Source organism: Ursus arctos, unplaced genomic scaffold (genome assembly GCF_023065955.2).
Source record: "Ursus arctos isolate Adak ecotype North America unplaced genomic scaffold, UrsArc2.0 scaffold_34, whole genome shotgun sequence".
Lineage (NCBI taxonomy): Eukaryota > Metazoa > Chordata > Mammalia > Carnivora > Ursidae > Ursus > Ursus arctos.
Window position 1 is genome coordinate 13,064,425 of NW_026623030.1, and position 19,155 is coordinate 13,083,579.

At 43.4% G+C, this 19,155-nt stretch overlaps 1 protein-coding gene across 1 annotated transcript in view; it reads left to right on the top strand.

Moving 5' to 3' along the window:
- SLC5A1 (solute carrier family 5 member 1) overlaps positions 1-19,155 on the top strand; it is a 62,422-nt gene that overhangs the window by 29,187 nt on the left and 14,080 nt on the right. The window contains exons 6-11 of the mRNA XM_026484901.4: positions 7,465-7,570; positions 8,693-8,773; positions 10,007-10,227; positions 10,482-10,617; positions 12,014-12,121; positions 17,858-18,008. Coding sequence (XP_026340686.2) covers positions 7,465-7,570; positions 8,693-8,773; positions 10,007-10,227; positions 10,482-10,617; positions 12,014-12,121; positions 17,858-18,008 — 803 coding nt within the window. The remainder of the gene's footprint in view (positions 1-7,464; positions 7,571-8,692; positions 8,774-10,006; positions 10,228-10,481; positions 10,618-12,013; positions 12,122-17,857; positions 18,009-19,155) is intronic.

Genomic DNA, 19,155 nt, shown 5'->3' on the forward strand with positions numbered 1-19,155 from the left:
TTTGGAGTAAATACCCAGTAGTGCAATTGCTGGATCATAGGGTAGCTCAATTTTTAACTTTTTAAGGGACCTCCACACTGTTTTCCAGAATGGCTGTACCAACTTTTTCAGCACCATTTGTTGAGGAGACTATTATTTCCTCATTGAATGGTCTTGCACATACATTTTTGTACAACTCAATGTAAACATGCTGTTGCCTATAGGGCTGATAGAACTTTGTCTTGGAGTTGAGACTGATTCCCAGAGTACTGCTCCCTCCCTGCCCAGCTTCCTAACTCAAACTGCTACTGCCCTTGACTGGTGTCTTTGTGTTTTGCTAGCAGTGTGATGATTTTACCTCCCCTCTTTCAGGGTCAGTTTTAGTTATAAGATGATGACCCTGGGCTTTTCAGTGCTATGTCATTAGATATCAATGTGTAGACTGGGAAATGCTGGGAGGGATGGAGAAATCAGGCTTCCTGAAGGAAAGAAGAGCAAATGTGAGAGGAGAAAAAAGAATGTAAGCAAGGAGGGAGAGGAGGTCACCCTGGAGCTAGGTGAGGTTGGCAAGGGAACTGCTCCTTGGTTCAGCTTGTGAGGTGGTACCTGTCTAATAAGCATGTAGAGGAGGCTACTGGGATTCCCCTTCTTAGAATCAAGCCTTCTCCAAGTCCACAGTTCAAGCGAGTAAAAGTCTATTCACTATAGTTGCCATGGAAAGGGTACTCTTTGTCCTTGGAGCTGGTGTGGGGTAGTCATATAAATAAACTAAATGCCCAGCCTCTCTCCCTGCCTTCCAATCACCTCACCTATTGTTCAGGTTACTGATTAAACCTCCCTTGACTTGGGAGCCCCCAGATAACTGAGAGGCAGTCTCGCTCAGCTCAAGCCCTGATGGAGCCCTTCCCCCAGCTATCAGGTTTTTCTGAATTTTGCTTTTGAAAAGTACTTGCTATAGGTTTCTCCCTCTCTGCATGATTTCTGGGGCTCCTTGCTAGAGGCCTAGCCTGACATCCTACCTGCTCCAGCTATTGCCCAGAGGCAGCAATCTCTTTTTTTTTTTTAAAGATTTTATTTATTTGACAGAGATAGAGACAGCCAGGGAGAGAGGGAACACAAGCAGGGGGAGTGGGAGAGGAAGAAGCAGGCTCCCAGCATAGGAGCCCGATGTGGGGCTCGATCCCATAACGCCAGGATCACGCCCTGAGCCGAAGGCAGACGCCTAACCGCTGTGCCACCCAGGCGCCCCAGCAATCTCTTGAATAATGTGTAAGAGGGATGATAGCTGCCTTTTATTTAATGTCAGTCTCTTTGCTTAGATTCCAAGAGGGGCTTTACTTATTTCATCTCCAGTTCACATGAGTACTGCATGGTGAGGATTTCTATTTTATTTCCCACTTCATGGTTGAGATAACGGAGTCTCAGAGAGGTTAGGTAGTTTGTCCCAAGTCACACAGCAAGTGTATGGCAAAACCAGGATTGGAATCCGGTTTCTCTAGTCCCAGAGTCTGTGTTCTTCTCACAGTTCTGCTCTATGTTTGGATGCAGTAAAGGCATAGCATGATGGAATGGGATAGAGCATCTAGTCCTATGTCCTATGCTCTCATTTTATAGCTGGAGAAATGTAGGTCCCAAGAAGGGAAAGGACTCTGTGGGGTTAAACAGTAGCGAACTAGGATGAACAGCAGGGTCCCTGTTATTGACTCAAAACCTTTGGCATTATGTGGCCCCTGACTTCTAAATCTTTCATTCCTTTAGTACAGAGTCAGTTAAAATTCAAGACCTTGGGAAAAATTAAGATAGTCAGTTAAATGACCTTGCAATATGAACAAGTCTGCATGAATAGGATTTGAGAGGATTGTGAGGAGAGAGCATTGACTGCACACTGGCGTATGAAGGATCTGAAGGAGGGACATTTAGGCAGAGGGGAGGGGCAGGGAAGGGTTGACACGTGAGACTTTGTCTTTATAAGTTTGGCTGACTTCAGTTCATCATGAGTCATAAAGCACGAAATCATTAAAATAATTACACTGATGTTGAATGTACTTCTAGGAGCTCACATTAAGATACACATGAGTTCAAAGTTCATGGACAAAAGAAAAGAATTGTTAGTTAACAAAGTAAGATAGGTATTTGTTTACATTGCACACGAAGATTAATAATCAATTTTGTTGTTTGTATGTAGAGGCTTGGATAGTTTGTGATGAGCAAGAAGAGAACAAGGGTGGCCTTATGAGATCCAAGTCCACACAGGAAACAACTAGGGACCTGCCAGGAAGGCTTAAGGGAGGATGTAGGGACCCAGTGTGTGTGTAATTGACAGGAGAGAAAATGCATTTCAGGTGCAGGGCCCAGATATAACCCAGGCCATTGAGCAGCAGTGGTGTAGAATCTTGGCCATGGCTACCAACTTGTGGCCAGGTTTTGGGCTCTGAGACCCAGATTTGATTAGTCCTCCAAGTATTCCTCTGAATTTTATTGTCTCCCTGCTGTCCCCTTCCTGGCACCCTGTCTTATCAAATTCTGAGAAGCATTCTGCTCTGTAAACTTTCCCAGTATCATGTATCTTATTTAAGTGTGCACAATCATTTGAGATAAGCCTCAGATTTTATGAATTACATGTGATGACCGAATGTCCCTGTTTATATTTCCTGGGGCTATTAACGTGACTGCAATAAACTTTTACAGCAACTCCACTGTCCATTTTGGATCCTTGAGTGAAAATAAGAGCTTTGGCTTTTACTTGAGGTTTGAATACTCATTACCTGAGCCATTCACTTTCACAAATGAAAAGAGAAATTTGAGCAATGGGGCTCTCCATCTCAAATGCCGTTGCCAGGCAGGATTTATTGGGCGCTCAGATATAACTCAGACCAGAATGGGCCACAAAGCACATATATAAAATCATAGGATCTCAAAGCGTCAGAGCTGGGACAAGTAATCTATGCAAGTCTCATGGTCAGAGACTCAGTTACTCAAAGAGGTTTCCCAACTGAATCTGTAATTTTATTACTCCCCATGAGTCTCGTGCACATTGTTCAGCCAAATTTTCAAAGTGGTGGGAACAAAGCTTTTGAGCTGAATCCAACTGCCTGTTTTTGTAGATATAGGGTTTTTTTTTAAAAAAAAAAAACATTTTATTTATTTGAGAGAGAGAGAGCAAGTGCATAAGTGGCAGGGAGAGGCAGAGGGAGAAGGACAAGCTGGTTCCCCAGTGAGCAGGGAGCCCTATGTGGGGCTTGATTTCAGGACCCTGGGATCACAACCTGAGCCAAAGGTAGATGCTTAACTGACCGAGCCACCCAGGCGCCCCTGTAGAAATAGTTTTATTGGAACATGGTCACACCCACTTGATGTATTGTCTATGGCTGCTTTCATGCTTCAACTGCAGAATTGAGCAGGTTGGACAGAGACTATATGGAGTGTAAAATCTAAAACATTCATTACCTGAAACTTTATAGAAAAGCTTTGCTGACCCTTGGTCTAGAATATGATAATTTTTTATTTCATTTAAAGTTGGTTTTGCTTAGCATCATTGGGAATTTGCTTGTTTCCTTCCATTCCCTTTTTTTTTTCTTTATTAAGGGCTAAGAGATGTTTAGAGAAGGAGCAATCTGGGAAGAGCTGTGAAACAAATGGTCTCATAGGATTATAGGAGAGTTCTTTTCTATCCATGCTGGTTCCCCTACTTTTATAAATAAAAAAATAACAAGATGCTTCAAACATACAGAAAAGTACAAAGACTAATATAGCAAATACCATCCCAGATTCTATAGATCTTAAAAAATCTGTCATTTTTTTAAAGAAAAGAAATAAAACATTACAGATATGATGGAAGGCTTATCTCCCCTCCTCCTCCTCCTCCTCCTCCTCCTCCTTCTCCTCCTTCTCCTCCTCCTTCTCCTCCTTCTCCTCCTCCTCCTCCTCCTCCTCCTCCTCCTCCTCCTCCTCTTTCTCCTCCTCCTCCTCCTCCTCCTCCTCCTCCTCCTCCTCCTCTTCTTCTTCTTCTTCTTCTTCTTCTTCTTCTTCTTCTTCTTCTTCTTCAGATTGTATTTGTTTGTTTGAGAGAGAGAGAGAGAGCACAAGCAGAGGGGAGGGGCAGAGGGAGAGGGAGAAGCAGACTCCCTGCTAAGCAGGGAGCCCAATGCGAGCTGGATCCCAGCATCCTGGAATCACGACCTGAGCTGAAGGCAGAAGCTTAACTGACTGAGCCACCCAGCTGCCCCTATGTTTACCTTTCTTGACCCTATTTCCTTCCCTCTTAAAAGTTATACATGTCTTAAACTTGGTATGTTTTCTTCTGGTCTGTTTTTATATTTTTACTACATATATATGTATATTTATATAGCCTTAAAGAATATACTGTGTTTTAAAATTTCCGTTACCCCCCACTTTTGAAACTATAAGAAAAATGGAACAATGGTATTTAAGAAATCTGGAGTGGAAAAGCACCCATAATCCCATGACTCTAATACAGATAATTTCATATTGTGGCTTTGCCCATATGTGTGCTTTCTTTTACAGAATTGCAATCAGAATGTGCATACCATTTTGTCATCTTTCTTCCCCATTGTAGCATCAAACTGTATACATTATTCCACGTTTTCATCTTCATAAGTATTATTTTGGGGGGATGTGGAACTTAATGGTTGACATGTATTTTTCAGTAAGACATTTAGAAATCCTTTGGTGGACCAAAAGTTCTCAACAATGGTCACCTTTGGTCCGAGTGACGGAAGTAGGGACAATTTTACTTTTCAATGTATAACTTTCTGTGCTGTTTTTTCCCCAAATACACCCATAAGCTATTTTATTTTAAAAGTAAGTAAAAAATGTGTTTTTTTAATGGTAAAATATCTTGCTGTCTGCAGAAAATATTCCAGAAAAGAGAACTCTTACCTCTACTGTTGTGGGAAAGTCACTGGACTGGGAGACAAAGAACTAGATTTTAGCTCTTGCTCTCATCATTAACTTTGTCTCTCTCATCTGTAGAGCGGAGCCAGTATATTTGTCCTATTACCTTGTTTTGGGTCTCAAAACAATGAATGCACCTGAAAACATTTGGTAAACTATAAAATTCTCTGGATATGGAGGAAAAAAAACCCTAGTGAAGCAGATAAAGTTTAGGCACCTAGGATTCAAAGACTAATGTCAGAGCACCTGGGCTAATGCGAGCTTAGGTATGGCAAGTATCCCGAGGCACTCCTGCTGGCTTTCAGAGTTCTACAGGCAGAATTTACTCCTGAAGTTAGAAGTGTAATCAATCATTGGGGTCCCGTCAACTGAAATAACTTTATGTGATGATAAAGAGGCATGGGACAGGAGGGTTCAACATTATGAATACTCATCACGATCCTAATGCAGAGTCAGGAAGGAGTGGCCATTTCACCCTTAGCAAGGCTGATGTGCAGCTAAGGGCTCTTTCTTCCTCTCTGGCTTTAGAGGATAGGATGGAACAGGTCCACGACCTGGGAGGGGAATGCTTTCTTTGGCTGCAAGACTTTCCCACTTCCAGCCATTGAGCATCATAAGCCCTCAGAGTCAGCTTCTTACTTTAAAGATGAGAACACAGAGACATGGAGAGGTGACATGTTTGATCCAAGGTCACTCAGGCCTACAATGGCAGCACTGGTGTTAAAACCCAGGTCCTCTGACCACTAGCCCTTGTGTGTGTGTGTGTGTGTATGTGTGTGTGTGTGTGTGTGTGTGTGGTCTAAGTCTCCATTCTCTCCTTACCGTCTGACTCTGCATCTCCTCCTCCACCAGGAAGGACAATGACATTAGGTCCCGTGGGGCTAGAGAATCTGCAGGGGGCTAAGACAGCAGTCCTCAGGAGACCCATCTTGAGAGAGGGCGTTGTGCATTAGCACATAAGCTTGGAGTTGGTGTGAGACTATCTCTCTGCCAACTAATAGAGGCAGGGAATAGGAGATTTGATTGGTGGGGAGCTGAGCCACTGGAGGGCCCCAAGGAGCTATAAGGAGGTAGGGAAGCCAAGATTGGAGAGGAGATGAAAGGGCACCATTCCAGGGTTCTGACTCAGTGGCCCTTTACACGCCCTGAAATATATTAGGTTTTATGCAACGAAACAGCTCGTGCATTGCATCTGGGGAGGTGGGGTCTATTTTCTTTCACACCTAGCAATCTGAAAATAAAAGATTTACTATGATCATCCCTTAATACTACCCATCCTGATAGTATTTTGGAGCGGTCATGAAAATTCATTTTGGGTGACTCTGGTACTCTCTGTCTGGTTTAAATTAGCAACTGCACTTTCCTGCCAGGTGAGAAGGTTTTTTATGAGGCTAAATGAGGCAGGCAGGAGAAAGAGAACTGCATCAAGAACATAACTGGTGAATTTGGGGGTGAAGAGGGAACACTTCTCCGTAAAGTTTCATGAGATAATCTAGATAAAACCACCTAGAAGCACGCCTGCCATGTGAGAGATAATTGGTGATCTTTTGGTTGTGTTTGAGTCAAGGTGGGCTCCATCTGGGCTGAGAAGATAAAACTATGAGGTTGCTGAAGTTTCTCTCTAGAGTATAGGTGGGGTTTCCCTCTCATGGACTCTTTAGTACTTGCTTTTGTGACTAGATCTGATAAACCTTTGCACACTGAGGTGTACATGATGGAGAACAGCTCAGGTCAGCGGTCTACGGTGAGTTGGGAGGAGCCTCAAGGTGTTAAAAGTTATTCCGTGGCAAACGAAGTTCTGTAGTTAAATAAGTTTGTGAAGGATCATTTACCATGTTCCCCTCCTGCGGATTCACAGTACATACTGCATATTAAAGGCTCAGGGAAGTTGCGTGATGAGGAAACTGTCTTAACTTCATTTAACCCAGCATTTCACAGATCTCTGACAAAGGAGTCCTTACCGCCCCTCCCCCCGCATGGCCATGCGATATCTATCATCATCTTGAATAAAGCTTGTTGAGAAACATAGCAATAGAGCATGACTCTGAGGTGTTCATTTTTTTTTTAATTCTTAATTTTTGTTTTATTTTGTTGTGGTAAGAACACTTAACATACCATCTATCTTTTTGACAAATTTTAAGTGTGAAATACATTCTTGTTGACTACAGGCACAATGTTGTGTGGCAGATCTCTAGAGGTTACTCATCTTACTTAACTGAAACTTTATACCTGTTGATTAATAATTTCCCATTTCCTTCTTCCCTCAGTCCCTGATAATCACCATTATAGTCTTTGATTATACAAATTTGAGTGTTTTAGATACCTCATATATGTGCAATTGTGCAGTACTTGTCTTTAATTGGGGAATTTTAGCCAAAGGGCAAGCAGGTTGGGGGCCATCACTGAGCCCAGAAATCACAGGCATTGACATTACCCAGGAGACAACTTCTGCTACCCCCTCCAAGTTTGCCTCCTTGTCTCTGCAGCTAAAGTGCCCCAGCCAGGCCCTGGGTGCAGCCTGCAGCCAGCTGGCCTCCTTCACCCCTAACTCTGCCTCTTCTCTTCTTCCAGGCAGACATCTTCTCTGGGGCCATATTTATCAACATGGCCTTGGGCCTGGATCTGTACCTGGCCATCTTTCTCTTACTGGCAATCACTGGTCTTTACACCATCACAGGTGAGTCCATGCAAAAGACTCAGCCAAAGCCCAGGAAAGGAGGAGAAAGTAGGAGACATAGCTTCTCCTCTTGAGGAGGAGAGATACAACCAGGAAACAGTTTTAGGATGGAGTGTTTGCTTAGTCCCAATGCTCAGACCCTAACAGGTTAGGTGTGGGCCACAGAAATTCCGATGTTGGCTGGGATAGTCAGTGTAGCTTCTTCTAGGAAGTGGGGCAGGGACTGGCCTTCCAGGTTGTGGATAGAAGTTGGCTGAGCTGGGAGAACCAAAGAGGGAATGCCAGGTGCAGGAATGGGCATGACATGGGGCTGGGGCAGGGTGAGCAAGCAGGTGCGTTTGGCTGGAGAATTGTGGTCAATGGGAGGTAGTTGAGGTGTGTGTGGAGTGATAAGTCCTGATAGATCAAAAGAGGTCACAGTGCAGGGGACTTAGAAGCCGGAAGGAGGCCTTGGATTTGATGTGATAGGCACTAGGAGGCACTGTACGTGGGGAGGGAGTGACACAAAAAAGAGATTTTAGAGGAAGACTCAAGACGTGACTGGAGAAGCTGGTGACAGGAATAGCAGTTGGGGGCACCTTTGCAGAGGTGTTACTCTGTTCCTGATAGGGGGACCAGGGTCAGCAATGGAATTTGCTGCCCAGCTGTAGCCCCACAGCTTTGGGGACAAGAAGTTACTTAGATGGTCTAAGTAAAGAGAGAGCAGACATGCATGGAAGTAACCCTTCAAAATGTGTGGATTCGGTAACACCCAAACACCTTGTAGAGGTGTCAACTCTTTGTTTTTCCATGCCTTTGTGGGAGAAAGTTCTTACGATAGCGTCTCCTTTGCACCATTTTCTGCCTTCAGTCACATCAAACTCTTCCTCCTCAAATAGGGAGAAACATTCTCCTTTTTCCAAGGTCTTCCAAGCATTTCTGTGGTGTGGGAACATGTTGGGTAGTAGATTGCTGTAACAAGACAATGGAGGGAAGGAAGGAGAGGCAGGCAGGTGACTGAAGGATGTGCTCAGGGGATGTACAGAGGGAGAGGGGCTGAGGGTGGGCAAAAGAGGTAGGCTGGACCACACAGACAGGTGGTCCTCCTACCTGAGGTCACATGTTATTTCCTTGTCTGTTTAGGGGGCCTGGCAGCTGTGATTTACACGGACACTTTGCAGACAGCGATCATGCTGGTGGGGTCTTGTATCCTGACGGGGTTTGGTAAGTGGGGCTGGGGCGGGCTGAGGAGACAGGGAGGCAGAGCAAGAGGTCTAGGGAGAAAAAAAGCAAATATAGCCTCCCTGCCTGTTGCTGGCCCAGGCAGTGAGCTGGGTATCCTCTGCCCTCCCCAGGGGAGTGGTCCAGCCTGGATTTGCAACCATAGTGGGTGTACAGGGGAACCTTCTTCAGCTCTGGAGACCTCAGGCTGGGCCTGGACCAGGCAATACCTAGTCCCTGATGCCCTCTTTAGATGGACTGAGCCAGTAGTCCTCAATGTGCACATCTGATGACGTGGTCTGCTCTCCACAGAGAAACTGGACAAAAAAAGGGATACATCTAAATATCCATCAGGCTAAATATATTCAATGTTGTGTCTTAAACCTCAGATTACATCTTTTCTATATTTGATGCTAAATGTCCTTTATTTTATGAATTGATGATAGTAAATGATCGTTTTCTTGTTTATGTCCTTATTTGACAAAATTTTAAAAATTAGCCAGTCTATATGGGCCCCTGACCCCAATTTTGAAATTTTATTTGTCTGTAAGATTCTAAAGACAAGACTGGAGACCCTAGATCTAGAGGTACTTGTTATGGGAGAATATAAATTGCATTTTGTTTTTTAAGGAGGCCCATACTCTCTGTGGGTCCTGAGAAGCCTCTTACCTACTCTCTATTCTCTGTTTCCAAGAGCTTCCATTTAGTTTTCCCCAGTGGTGATGGTGGTGGTGGTGGGGTCTGCAGGACAGAGGCTGGAATGCCTTATTCAGGGACACGCAGCAAAGAGGTGGTTGGGCTCCAGACTCCTGACCCTTTCTCCGTCCATACTACCACACTGCTGTGACCAGGGATGGTATGGCTGAGTCTGTGGGTCTCTAGGTCTCTGTGCAGGATTTTAAAGGCTGCTGCTGACAGTGAAGGGTGAGGGGGAAAACATCTCTGAATCTTCAAAACCAAGGTCTTTCTTTTAGTAATTCAAATACTTTCCCTTTTTAAAAAGGTTATGGTTGAAATACTTTCACTGGTTATTGCTTTAGACCCTCACAGTCACCGCCCCCCCAGGAGGCTGGGCAGGGTTAATAATCCCATTCTATGGATGAGAAAGCTGAGGCCCAGAATAGGAAAGTGACTTGCCTCAAGCCACACAGTGAGGGTGGTTTCTCAGGCAACCACAGGAAGAAACCAGAATGAAGAGTTGAGAGCTTTAGGATGTTTGTTGCTGATGTTTTCCAGCTTTTCATGAAGTGGGAGGGTATGAAGCCTTCATGACAAAGTACATGAACGCCATTCCAAGTGTGATTACTGATGGAAACAGCACCGTCGATCAAAAGTGCTATACACCAAGAGCTGACTCCTTCCACATCTTCCGAGATCCCATCAAAGGGGACCTGCCATGGCCTGGACTCATCTTTGGGTTGTCCATCCTTGCCCTTTGGTACTGGTGCACAGATCAGGTACCCACGCTGGATGTGTGGGGTGGATGGGGTGTTCCCCAGGTCTCTATAGGGACTTCTGTCTGTCTATGGCCTGTGGTGTTGGGTATGGTAGGGCAGGGCTCATATGGTCTGGGGTCACTGAGCCTTAGTGACAAGGGGGTCACTAAGGCCAGGCCAAGAACCAAGGACATGTGGGAGGGGAGCTGAGGGGAGCCAGAGGGCATTCAGAGGTCTCTGGCCTGCACCCCTCTCTTATTGGCTTTTCCTGTCAGGTCATTGTGCAACGCTGCCTCTCAGCCAAAAACATGTCTCATGTGAAGGCCGGCTGTATCCTGTGTGGGTACATGAAGCTGCTGCCCATGTTCCTCATGGTGATGACAGGAATGACCAGCCGCATCCTATACACAGGTGATGCCTTTTGCTGGACTTGGCAGCCACTCGCTCCCACTTTCCTGGCTCTGTGTCACTTCCAAAGCCCTGTAGCTCCCTCCTCTTCCTCTTCTGCCCTCTTTTTTCTTGCCACAATTACCAAGCATTATTGTTCCCCCCTTATGTAGCGAAAAACTTGAAGTCACAGAATCTGTGGGGTTGTCTTCCCTGGTTCCTTACATTGACAATTACTTTCTCCCCTTTTGCAAATTCTCTGAAGTCATGATACACCTCCACCTGTAGCTTCTTCCAACTAATATTTGCTAACTTTTTGCTCAGGCTTCCTCAGGCTGTGGTAGTGTGTACGACGTCTTTAATGTCAAAGGACACTGGCCAGTCTCTAATTGCTTGATGCTCAGAGCCCTGTTTCTTGGGCCATTTCTTTGAAGAGCCCTGAGCCTTGTACTTTACTATCTAGGGTAATAGGGTATTTTTGACCCTTTTGTGGCTTCTCCAGCATTGCCAGCTGCATTTTTTGGGTCAGCCATCATAGGTCAAAACTGTTTCCTGGAATATGAAATAATGGCAAAAAAGAGCACCAGGGAGTGAAATTTTGGTGAGCTCCCAAAATGAAGACAAGGTAGTCTGGGGGCACTTGCTGCCATTGGCTGTTAACAGTGTTCCTAATAGGTCTCTTACACTCCCATACTGGCTCATCTGTCTTGAGAAAAATATTCCTAACTGAATAATTTATGTTGTAATGGGTACAACACACATAAAATTACTTGAGATAGTGCTATAATGAATCCGCGCTCTATGGAACAGCACTAAATGATATATCTCTAGTAGGTACCTAATAAATGTTTGTTGACTTAATTCTAAAGAAGTTACTGGAATTTTCTCCAAGTCACTAGATCATTTCCCCTTCCCCTCTCAGGCTATTTCTTGTCTTTCTCTCCCCCAGATTTTTCACACTTTGGAAGTACTACCCAATAGCCCTCCCACTGGCGAAGTCCCTCAGTCATCTGGGTGTTCAATCCTATTTACAGAACTGCTGCTGCAAATAAACCTCAAAATTAGGAGCCACAGGTCACCATGATCTTCAGGAGAAACAATACAATAGTCACTGCTATGCTGAAGGGAGGCCTAGCTAAAGTCTAAAGACGGTGCCCCCTCTCTTCCCACCCTGAGCATTGCTTTACTTCCCCCCTCCTCTGACTAGAACACTTTTCTCCCCAGTCAGATCTTGGAGACGGTCATACCAGCAGGGTAGGGGCATGGCATGGTAGGGCTCAGCTTGGAGCTGCACTTTCTGTGGAACCAATTCAGGGTCTTGGGAAGGAATGTCCTGTATGAAGCCTTATTTTAAGAAAGTGAATCTTGGAAATATTTCCCTGATGTCTTCTTGCTGACATGGCTCTTCATCTTTCCCCAGACAAAGTTGCCTGCACCGTCCCCTCGGAATGTAAGAAATATTGTGGGACTGAGGTTGGCTGTACCAACATCGCTTATCCAACCTTGGTGGTGGAGCTCATGCCCAACGGTGAGAGTCATCTTGCTGGCAAAGTCTTTCTTTGGAGGCTGATTTGGCTTCCACTTTATGTAGATTTCTGTGGCCCTCTGGGGAAAAGCCATTTCTGAGCCTGGGGGCTCAGGAGGGAAGGCTTCCCTCTGGTGTTCTCAGGTTTTGAACATGTCTTCCCTCAGTGGAAAGGAGACGTATGATTTGGTTGAGCTCTATGAGGCCTAGCATGTGTTCATCAGTCAGGTGTGGAAAAGAGGTGATCTGAAAATGTGCTAGTGAAAAACACAACTTTTCCATGCTCATCTAGAAGATCTTCTGGAACTCTCCAACAGACATTAACATGAAAGCTTGAACTATGTGGAGTTTTTCCTTGAGAATGAATTGATATTCCAAGGAAAAACCTGGAGGGAAGGGCAGAACAGTTTTAGCTGTAGAATGAGGAAGTTTGAGGCAATAAATGCATGGGTGACAAGGGAGCTTCTCACTACAGAGAATGTGTTATACTGGGCGATTGAATACTTGGAGTCCAGAATAGAGTTTTGGGGTGGGCCTGTAGGGCTACCATTTATGTTTCATGTTGAAGAAAAATCTAATTCTGGATCAAGGAATGCAAACTTCATTAGGTTAGGGGGTCTCAGGAGACTAAAAATTCAAAGGTATTGATCAGGAAAATTTACAATGAACTTATAAAATTTTATCATTGAGAGGAAACCTAGAGACCATCTAGTCAAACCTCTTCATTTTATAGTTAGGGAAACTGAGACCTACAGAAGGAAAATGATTTTTTCCGTGTCTGGCTTGTTTAACTGTGCTCAAGGCTGGAATTGAAGATTTTTTTTTTTAAACCACAAACTGGATGTGTGACCTTGGGCAAACCATTTGCATTCAAATTCTATAAAAATGGGGGTAATCATTAGCTATTCCACTGAGCTGGGCTGCTTATTAATTAAGGTTGCAATTAGAACAGTCACATGGATGGTTCTTTGGAGTTCTGGTTTAGATTACACTGAACTATGTGGGGGTGTTTATGTTATTTCTCTTTCTCTTATTTTTAAGATTAAAAAAAATTTTAATGATTTACTTATTTATTTTATTTTTATTTATTTATTTTTTAAAAAAGATTTTATTTATTTACTTGTCAGAGAGAGAGAGAGCGAGAGAGCACAAGCAGGGGGAACAGCAGGCAGAGGGTGAAGCAGGCTCTCCGCTGAGCAAGGAGCCCGATGTGGGACTCAATCCCAGGACCCTGGGATCACGACCTGAGTTGAAGGCAGGTGCTTAATGGAATGAGCCACCCAGGCATCCCTACTTATTTATTTCAGAGAGAGAGAGAGAGAGAGCATGAGTGAGTGGGGAGGGGCAGAGAGAGAGAGAGACAATCTTGAAGCCGACTCCCTGCTGAGTGCATAGGACGACGCTGGGCTTCATCCCGGGACCCTGAGATCATGACCTGAGGCAAAACCAAGAAATCAAGAAAGGGATAAAGAAAGAGTGGGTAATCAGAAGGGGGAATGAAGCATGAGAGACTATGGACTCTGAGAAACAAACCGAGGGCTTCAGAGGGGAGGGGGGTGGGGGAATGGGATAGGCTGGTGATGGGTAGTAAGGAGGGCACGTATTGCATGGTGCACTGGGTGTTATATGCGAATAATGAATCATGGAACTTTACATCAAAAGCCAGGGATGTACTGTATGGTGACTAACATATTAAAAAAATATTATTATAAAAAAATCATACAGGAAGATCGGTAGGAGAAGGAAGGGAAGAATGAAGGGGGGGGTAAACAGAAGGGGGAATGAACCATGAGAGACTGTGGACTCTGGGAAACAAACTGAGGGCTTCAGAGGGGAGAGAGGTGGGGGATTGGGATGGGCTGGTGATGGGTATTAAGGAGGGCGCATATTGCATGGTGCACTGGGTGTTATATGCAAGTAATGAATCATGGAACATTGCATCAAAAACTGGGGATGTACTGTATGGTCACTAATATAACAAAATAAAAATTATAATAAATAAATAAATAAATAAATAAATAAATAAATAAATAAATACAAAATAAAAAGAAAGAAAGAAAACCAAGGAATCAACTGAGACACCCAGGTTCCCCTAAAAATTTTTTTAAAAAGTAATTTCTGCACCCATCGTGGGGCTTGAATTCACAACCCTGAGATCAAGAGTTGCATGCTCCACCCAGAACCAGCCAGTTGTCCCTGTTCATATTTCTTTAGATGGACCGACCGTGGGTGAGAATTGTAGCTCTGAACACTGTACTAGAGTGAACTGTCCATGACAGAACATGACATGCAAGACAACAAAATGCTATGTTTACATGTATCATTGCCATTCCCTCACCTTCAGGTGGAGTCTGACTTCTGTAAACACTCAATTTTCCGATGACTCTCCGTGCTAGATTAAATTAATATTTTCCCTTCCTCATCTTACTTGACCCCTCAGTAGCATTCATCATTACTGATCACTCATCTTTCTTTAGTTATCTCTTCTCTTGGATTCCATAATACTATACTCTCCTATTTGTCTTTTTTTATCTCCATCCTTTAGGCTGCTTTTTGTCTCATTTGAAGATTCAGCCTCTTCCACTTGGTTAGTAAATGTTGCCCCACCAATCTATCACTAAATTCTGTCCCTTTTGCCTCCTAAATATCTCTTATATTCATCTATCTCTTTCTATTTTTACCTCTATCACCCTACACTGATATACCATTATTTCTTGCCAGAGCCACTGTAAAATTATGTTGAACAAATACTTATCGAGTGAATAAGAGAGTTTGATAGGAGTGTAGTACAAAGGGGAGAGTTTATCCCAGCTTTACAATTAACTGAAGTACCCTGAACAAATGTCAGAGCTAGGCTCGAAGCCTTACCTACTAACTCCTTGAAATGGACCTCTGTTTTGCCAACTGAAAAGTGAGGGAATTGGACTAGAGGATCTTTTTTTTTTTTAAAGATTTATTTATTTGACAGAGAGAGAGAGAGAGAGAGAGAGAGAGAGAGAGAGATCACAAGTAGGCAGAGAGGCAGGCAGAGGGAGAAGCAGGCTCCCTGCTGAGCAGAGAGCCCTATGTGGCCTTGATCCCAGGACCCTGGGATCATGACCTGAGCTGAAGGCAGACACCCAACCAACTGAGCCACCCAGGTGCCCCTGGACTAGAGGATCTTTATAAGTCCTTCTATAGCTCCAATAGTCTATGGTCTATGTGGTACAAACTCAGGAGGAACCATTAAAAAACTCCCAACAAATGACAAAATAATTGAAGCAGGCAGCCTTTATTTTTCTTCTTGCAAGGCTGTAGATGAAAACAAAACTATAAAATTATTTACAGATACAAAACCTAGAGGAATGATAGAATCATGTTCCAAAAAGATCTCAACAGGTGGGAATGTTGACTCAAATCTAATAAGCTAAAGTTTAATAGAGGTAATATGTAGACTTCTGTATATTTGGGTCTCCCAAACCCAATTGTAAAGAATATTGTAAGAAACTGAGGGTCTTTAGTGTGGAGAAGAGAGAGTTCAAGAGGACATGAATTATCTTTGAATATATGAAAAATGGTAAAGTGGTTGAACAGTGAGACCTCTTCTGTTGGGTAACATAAGGACTGTGTCTGAGGCTATTAAGAGGCAGATATCAGCCTAGTTAGGACTGTCCATGAGGGAGCAGACTCCCTGCGTGGTTGTGGATTTCCCGTTGCTGGAGTATTTGGGCAAAAGAAGGGATTCTATGGATGGTAAGCCTACGTGACCCCTAAGGTTACTTTTACTTCTAAGACTACTCTCCATGATGGGCCCTCAGCATGACCTGGCCTTCCAGCCTAGCAGGGACAACTTTATGCTCTCCTTGGTATGGAAGAAGTAATAGAGGTTATAGTCAACCATGCTGGCCATGATTGGGAGAAATTTTAAAAGAACAATCCCTTATTCTGATTTGGGCAGGTGTAGTATTATCCCCATTCAACACACCAAGAGATGAGGCCTAGGGGTTGGCATAACTTGCTTAGGGTCAGAGTTTTTTTCTACTGACAACTTTATTGAGCTATAATTCACATGCATAGGATTCATACATACAATTCAATTATTTGTTAGTATATTCAGAAGTGTGCAACCATCACCATAATTTTAGAAAACTTCTGTCATCTCCAAAAGAAATCCTGTACCCATTAACAATCATCCCATTTTTTACCCCATCCCCCTTAGCCCTAGGCAACCCTTGATCTACTCCCTGTCTCTATGGATTTGCTTACTCTGAGCATTTAACATAAATGGGATTATACAATAGTGGTCCTTTGTGTCTGCCTTATTTCACTTAGCAGAATGTTTTCAAGGTTTATCCACATTGTAGCATGCATTAGTACTTCATCCTATTTTATTGATAAATAATATTCCATTGCATGGATATATCACACTTTGTTTATCCATTTATCAGTTGATGGACATTGTGTTGTTTCTACTTTTTGGCTATTATAAATAATACTACTATGAACATTCATGTTTGAGATTTTTTAAAAAAGATTTATTTATTTATTTTAGAGGGAGATAGAGTGAAGGAGGGGCAGAGGAAGAAGGAGAGAGAAAATCCTAAGCCAACTCCCCACTGAGCACAGAGCCCAATGACGGGCTCAATCTCATGACTCTGGGATCATGATCTGAGCCAAAATCAAGAGTCAGATGCTCAACCAACTGAGCCATCCAGGCGCCCCTCATGTTCAAGTTTTTATGTGAACACATGTTTTTATTTCTTTTGAGCAGGTACCTAGGAGTGAAATTAATGGGTCACATGGTAACTGCGTGTTTAATTTGAGAAACTGCTAGACTATTTGCCACAGTGGCAGTGCCTTTTTGCATTACTGCCGACAATGTATGAGAGTTTCTATTTCTCCACATCTTCACCCACACTTGTTGTTATCTGTTCTTTCTTTCTTTCTTTCTTTCTTTCTTTCTTTCTTTCTTTCTTTCTTTCTTTCTTTCTTTCTTCTCTCTCTCTCTCTCTCTCTCTCTCTCTCTCTCTTCTCTTTCTTTCTTTCTTTCTTTCTTTCTTTCTTTCTTTCTTTCTTTCATTATAGCCACCCTAGTAAGTATACAGTAGTATTTTATTGTGGTTTTGGTTTGAATCTGCCTGATGTTGAGCATCTTTTCATGTGATTTAGCCACTTGTTTATCTTCTTTGGAGAAGTTTCAATTCAAGTTCTTTACCTCTTTTTAATTGGAGTATTTATCTTTTTTATTATTCAGTTATATATGTTCTTTATATATTCTGCATACTAGACCCTTATTAGATATATGAACTGCAAGTATTTCCTTCCATTCTATGGACTTTTCACTTTTTTGAAAATCTCATCTTTTGAATCCTAGTTTGAATCTTTCTGCTATACCATGAATTTTTTAAGTAGAAGACATTATAAAACTCCTCTTAGATGGAATCACACACACATCATCACCACCATCACCATTAACCACCATCACCCCCATCACCACCACCACCACCATCATCATCATCATTCGTTTGCAAAGTATTTACCTCATATATATTTTGTCCTTATCTCTTTGTTGACTGCTTTGGGCTTACAATATAATTTAAAGCCACAGTCCGTTCCTTGAAATATCTAGTCTTTCTGGAGAGAGAAGTTGGAGAACCTGGCATGGTTTCAGAAGGCAAACAAACCTTGAGTACTCACAATTTCCAAGTACAAAAGAGCTGACTCACTGTGTGTGCCACTCAGAACCTCCTTCTCTTTCAGGACTGCGAGGCCTGATGCTGTCAGTCATGTTGGCCTCTCTCATGAGTTCCTTAACCTCCATCTTCAATAGTGCCAGCACCCTCTTCACCATGGACATCTACACCAAGATCCGGAAGGGAGCATCTGAGAAAGAGCTCATGATTGCAGGAAGGTAAGTGCAGCTTCTCCTTGCCACCCACCACGAAACCTTGAATGATCTGTGCTACCCCTCAAGGTAGAGAAGACTGGTAGATGCCTGGGTAGAATGGGAGTAACCTCTGTGGCTAGTTATATTTGCACTTCAGTGGCATTTAACTTTAAATTGAAGATCATCAAACAATGCCTGTCTGGACTAAGATATGACATCAGAAATAATCTAACCCTCAGTTTATTTTATTTTTTTTAATAATAATTTTTTATTATGTTATGTTAGTCACCATACAGTACATCCTTAGTTTTTGATGTAGTGTTCCATGATTCATTGTTTGCGTATAACACCCAGTGCTCCATGCAATATGTTCCCTCCTTAATACCCATCACCGGCCTATCCCAATCCCCAACCCCACTCCCCTCTGAGGCCCTCAGTTTGTTTCCCAGAGTCCATAGTCTCTCGTGGTTCATTCCCGCTTCTGTTTACCACCCCCCTTCATTCTTCCCTTCCTTCTCCTACCGATCTTCCCTCAGTTTATTAACAGACGAAAGGAGGCTCATCTTTTTTTTTTTTTTTAATATTTTCTTTATTTATTCATGAGGGAGAGAGGGAGGCAGAGGGAGAAGCAGACTCCTCACGGAGCAGGGAGCCTGATGTGGGGCTCGATCCCAGGACTCTGGGATCATGACCTGAGCTGAAGGCAGACACTTAACCAACTGAGCCACCCAGGCACCCAAAAGGAGCCTCGTCTTCCCTAAATCAAGGTAGTCTGGACAGTGGCAGAGCCAGGACTGGAACTCAGGCCAAGTGAGTCTTTGTCCAAGGTCCTTTATACTGCCCCATGAGGCCCTTCTCAGCCCTCTACACTGTAGCTCTTCACATGGGTCATCTTCAAGGCCCAATGCCCCTGATGCCTTGACCCTTTGCTGCAACATTTTGCATGACCATTGTGAGGATTAAGTGATACTGTGCTTGAGAACGTGCTCTGTAAAGTCTAAAACACCATGTTATATGTGCATTTGTTATTGCCAAATGGGATAATGGACACAACAGAATACTGAAAGCCAGAAGGGTTGATACATGGGCCAGAGGTGCTCATAATCTTGACTATCCATAGAGCAGATGCTTTGGATAGAGGACTAACTAAACCTCTGCTATGTCTCTTTGT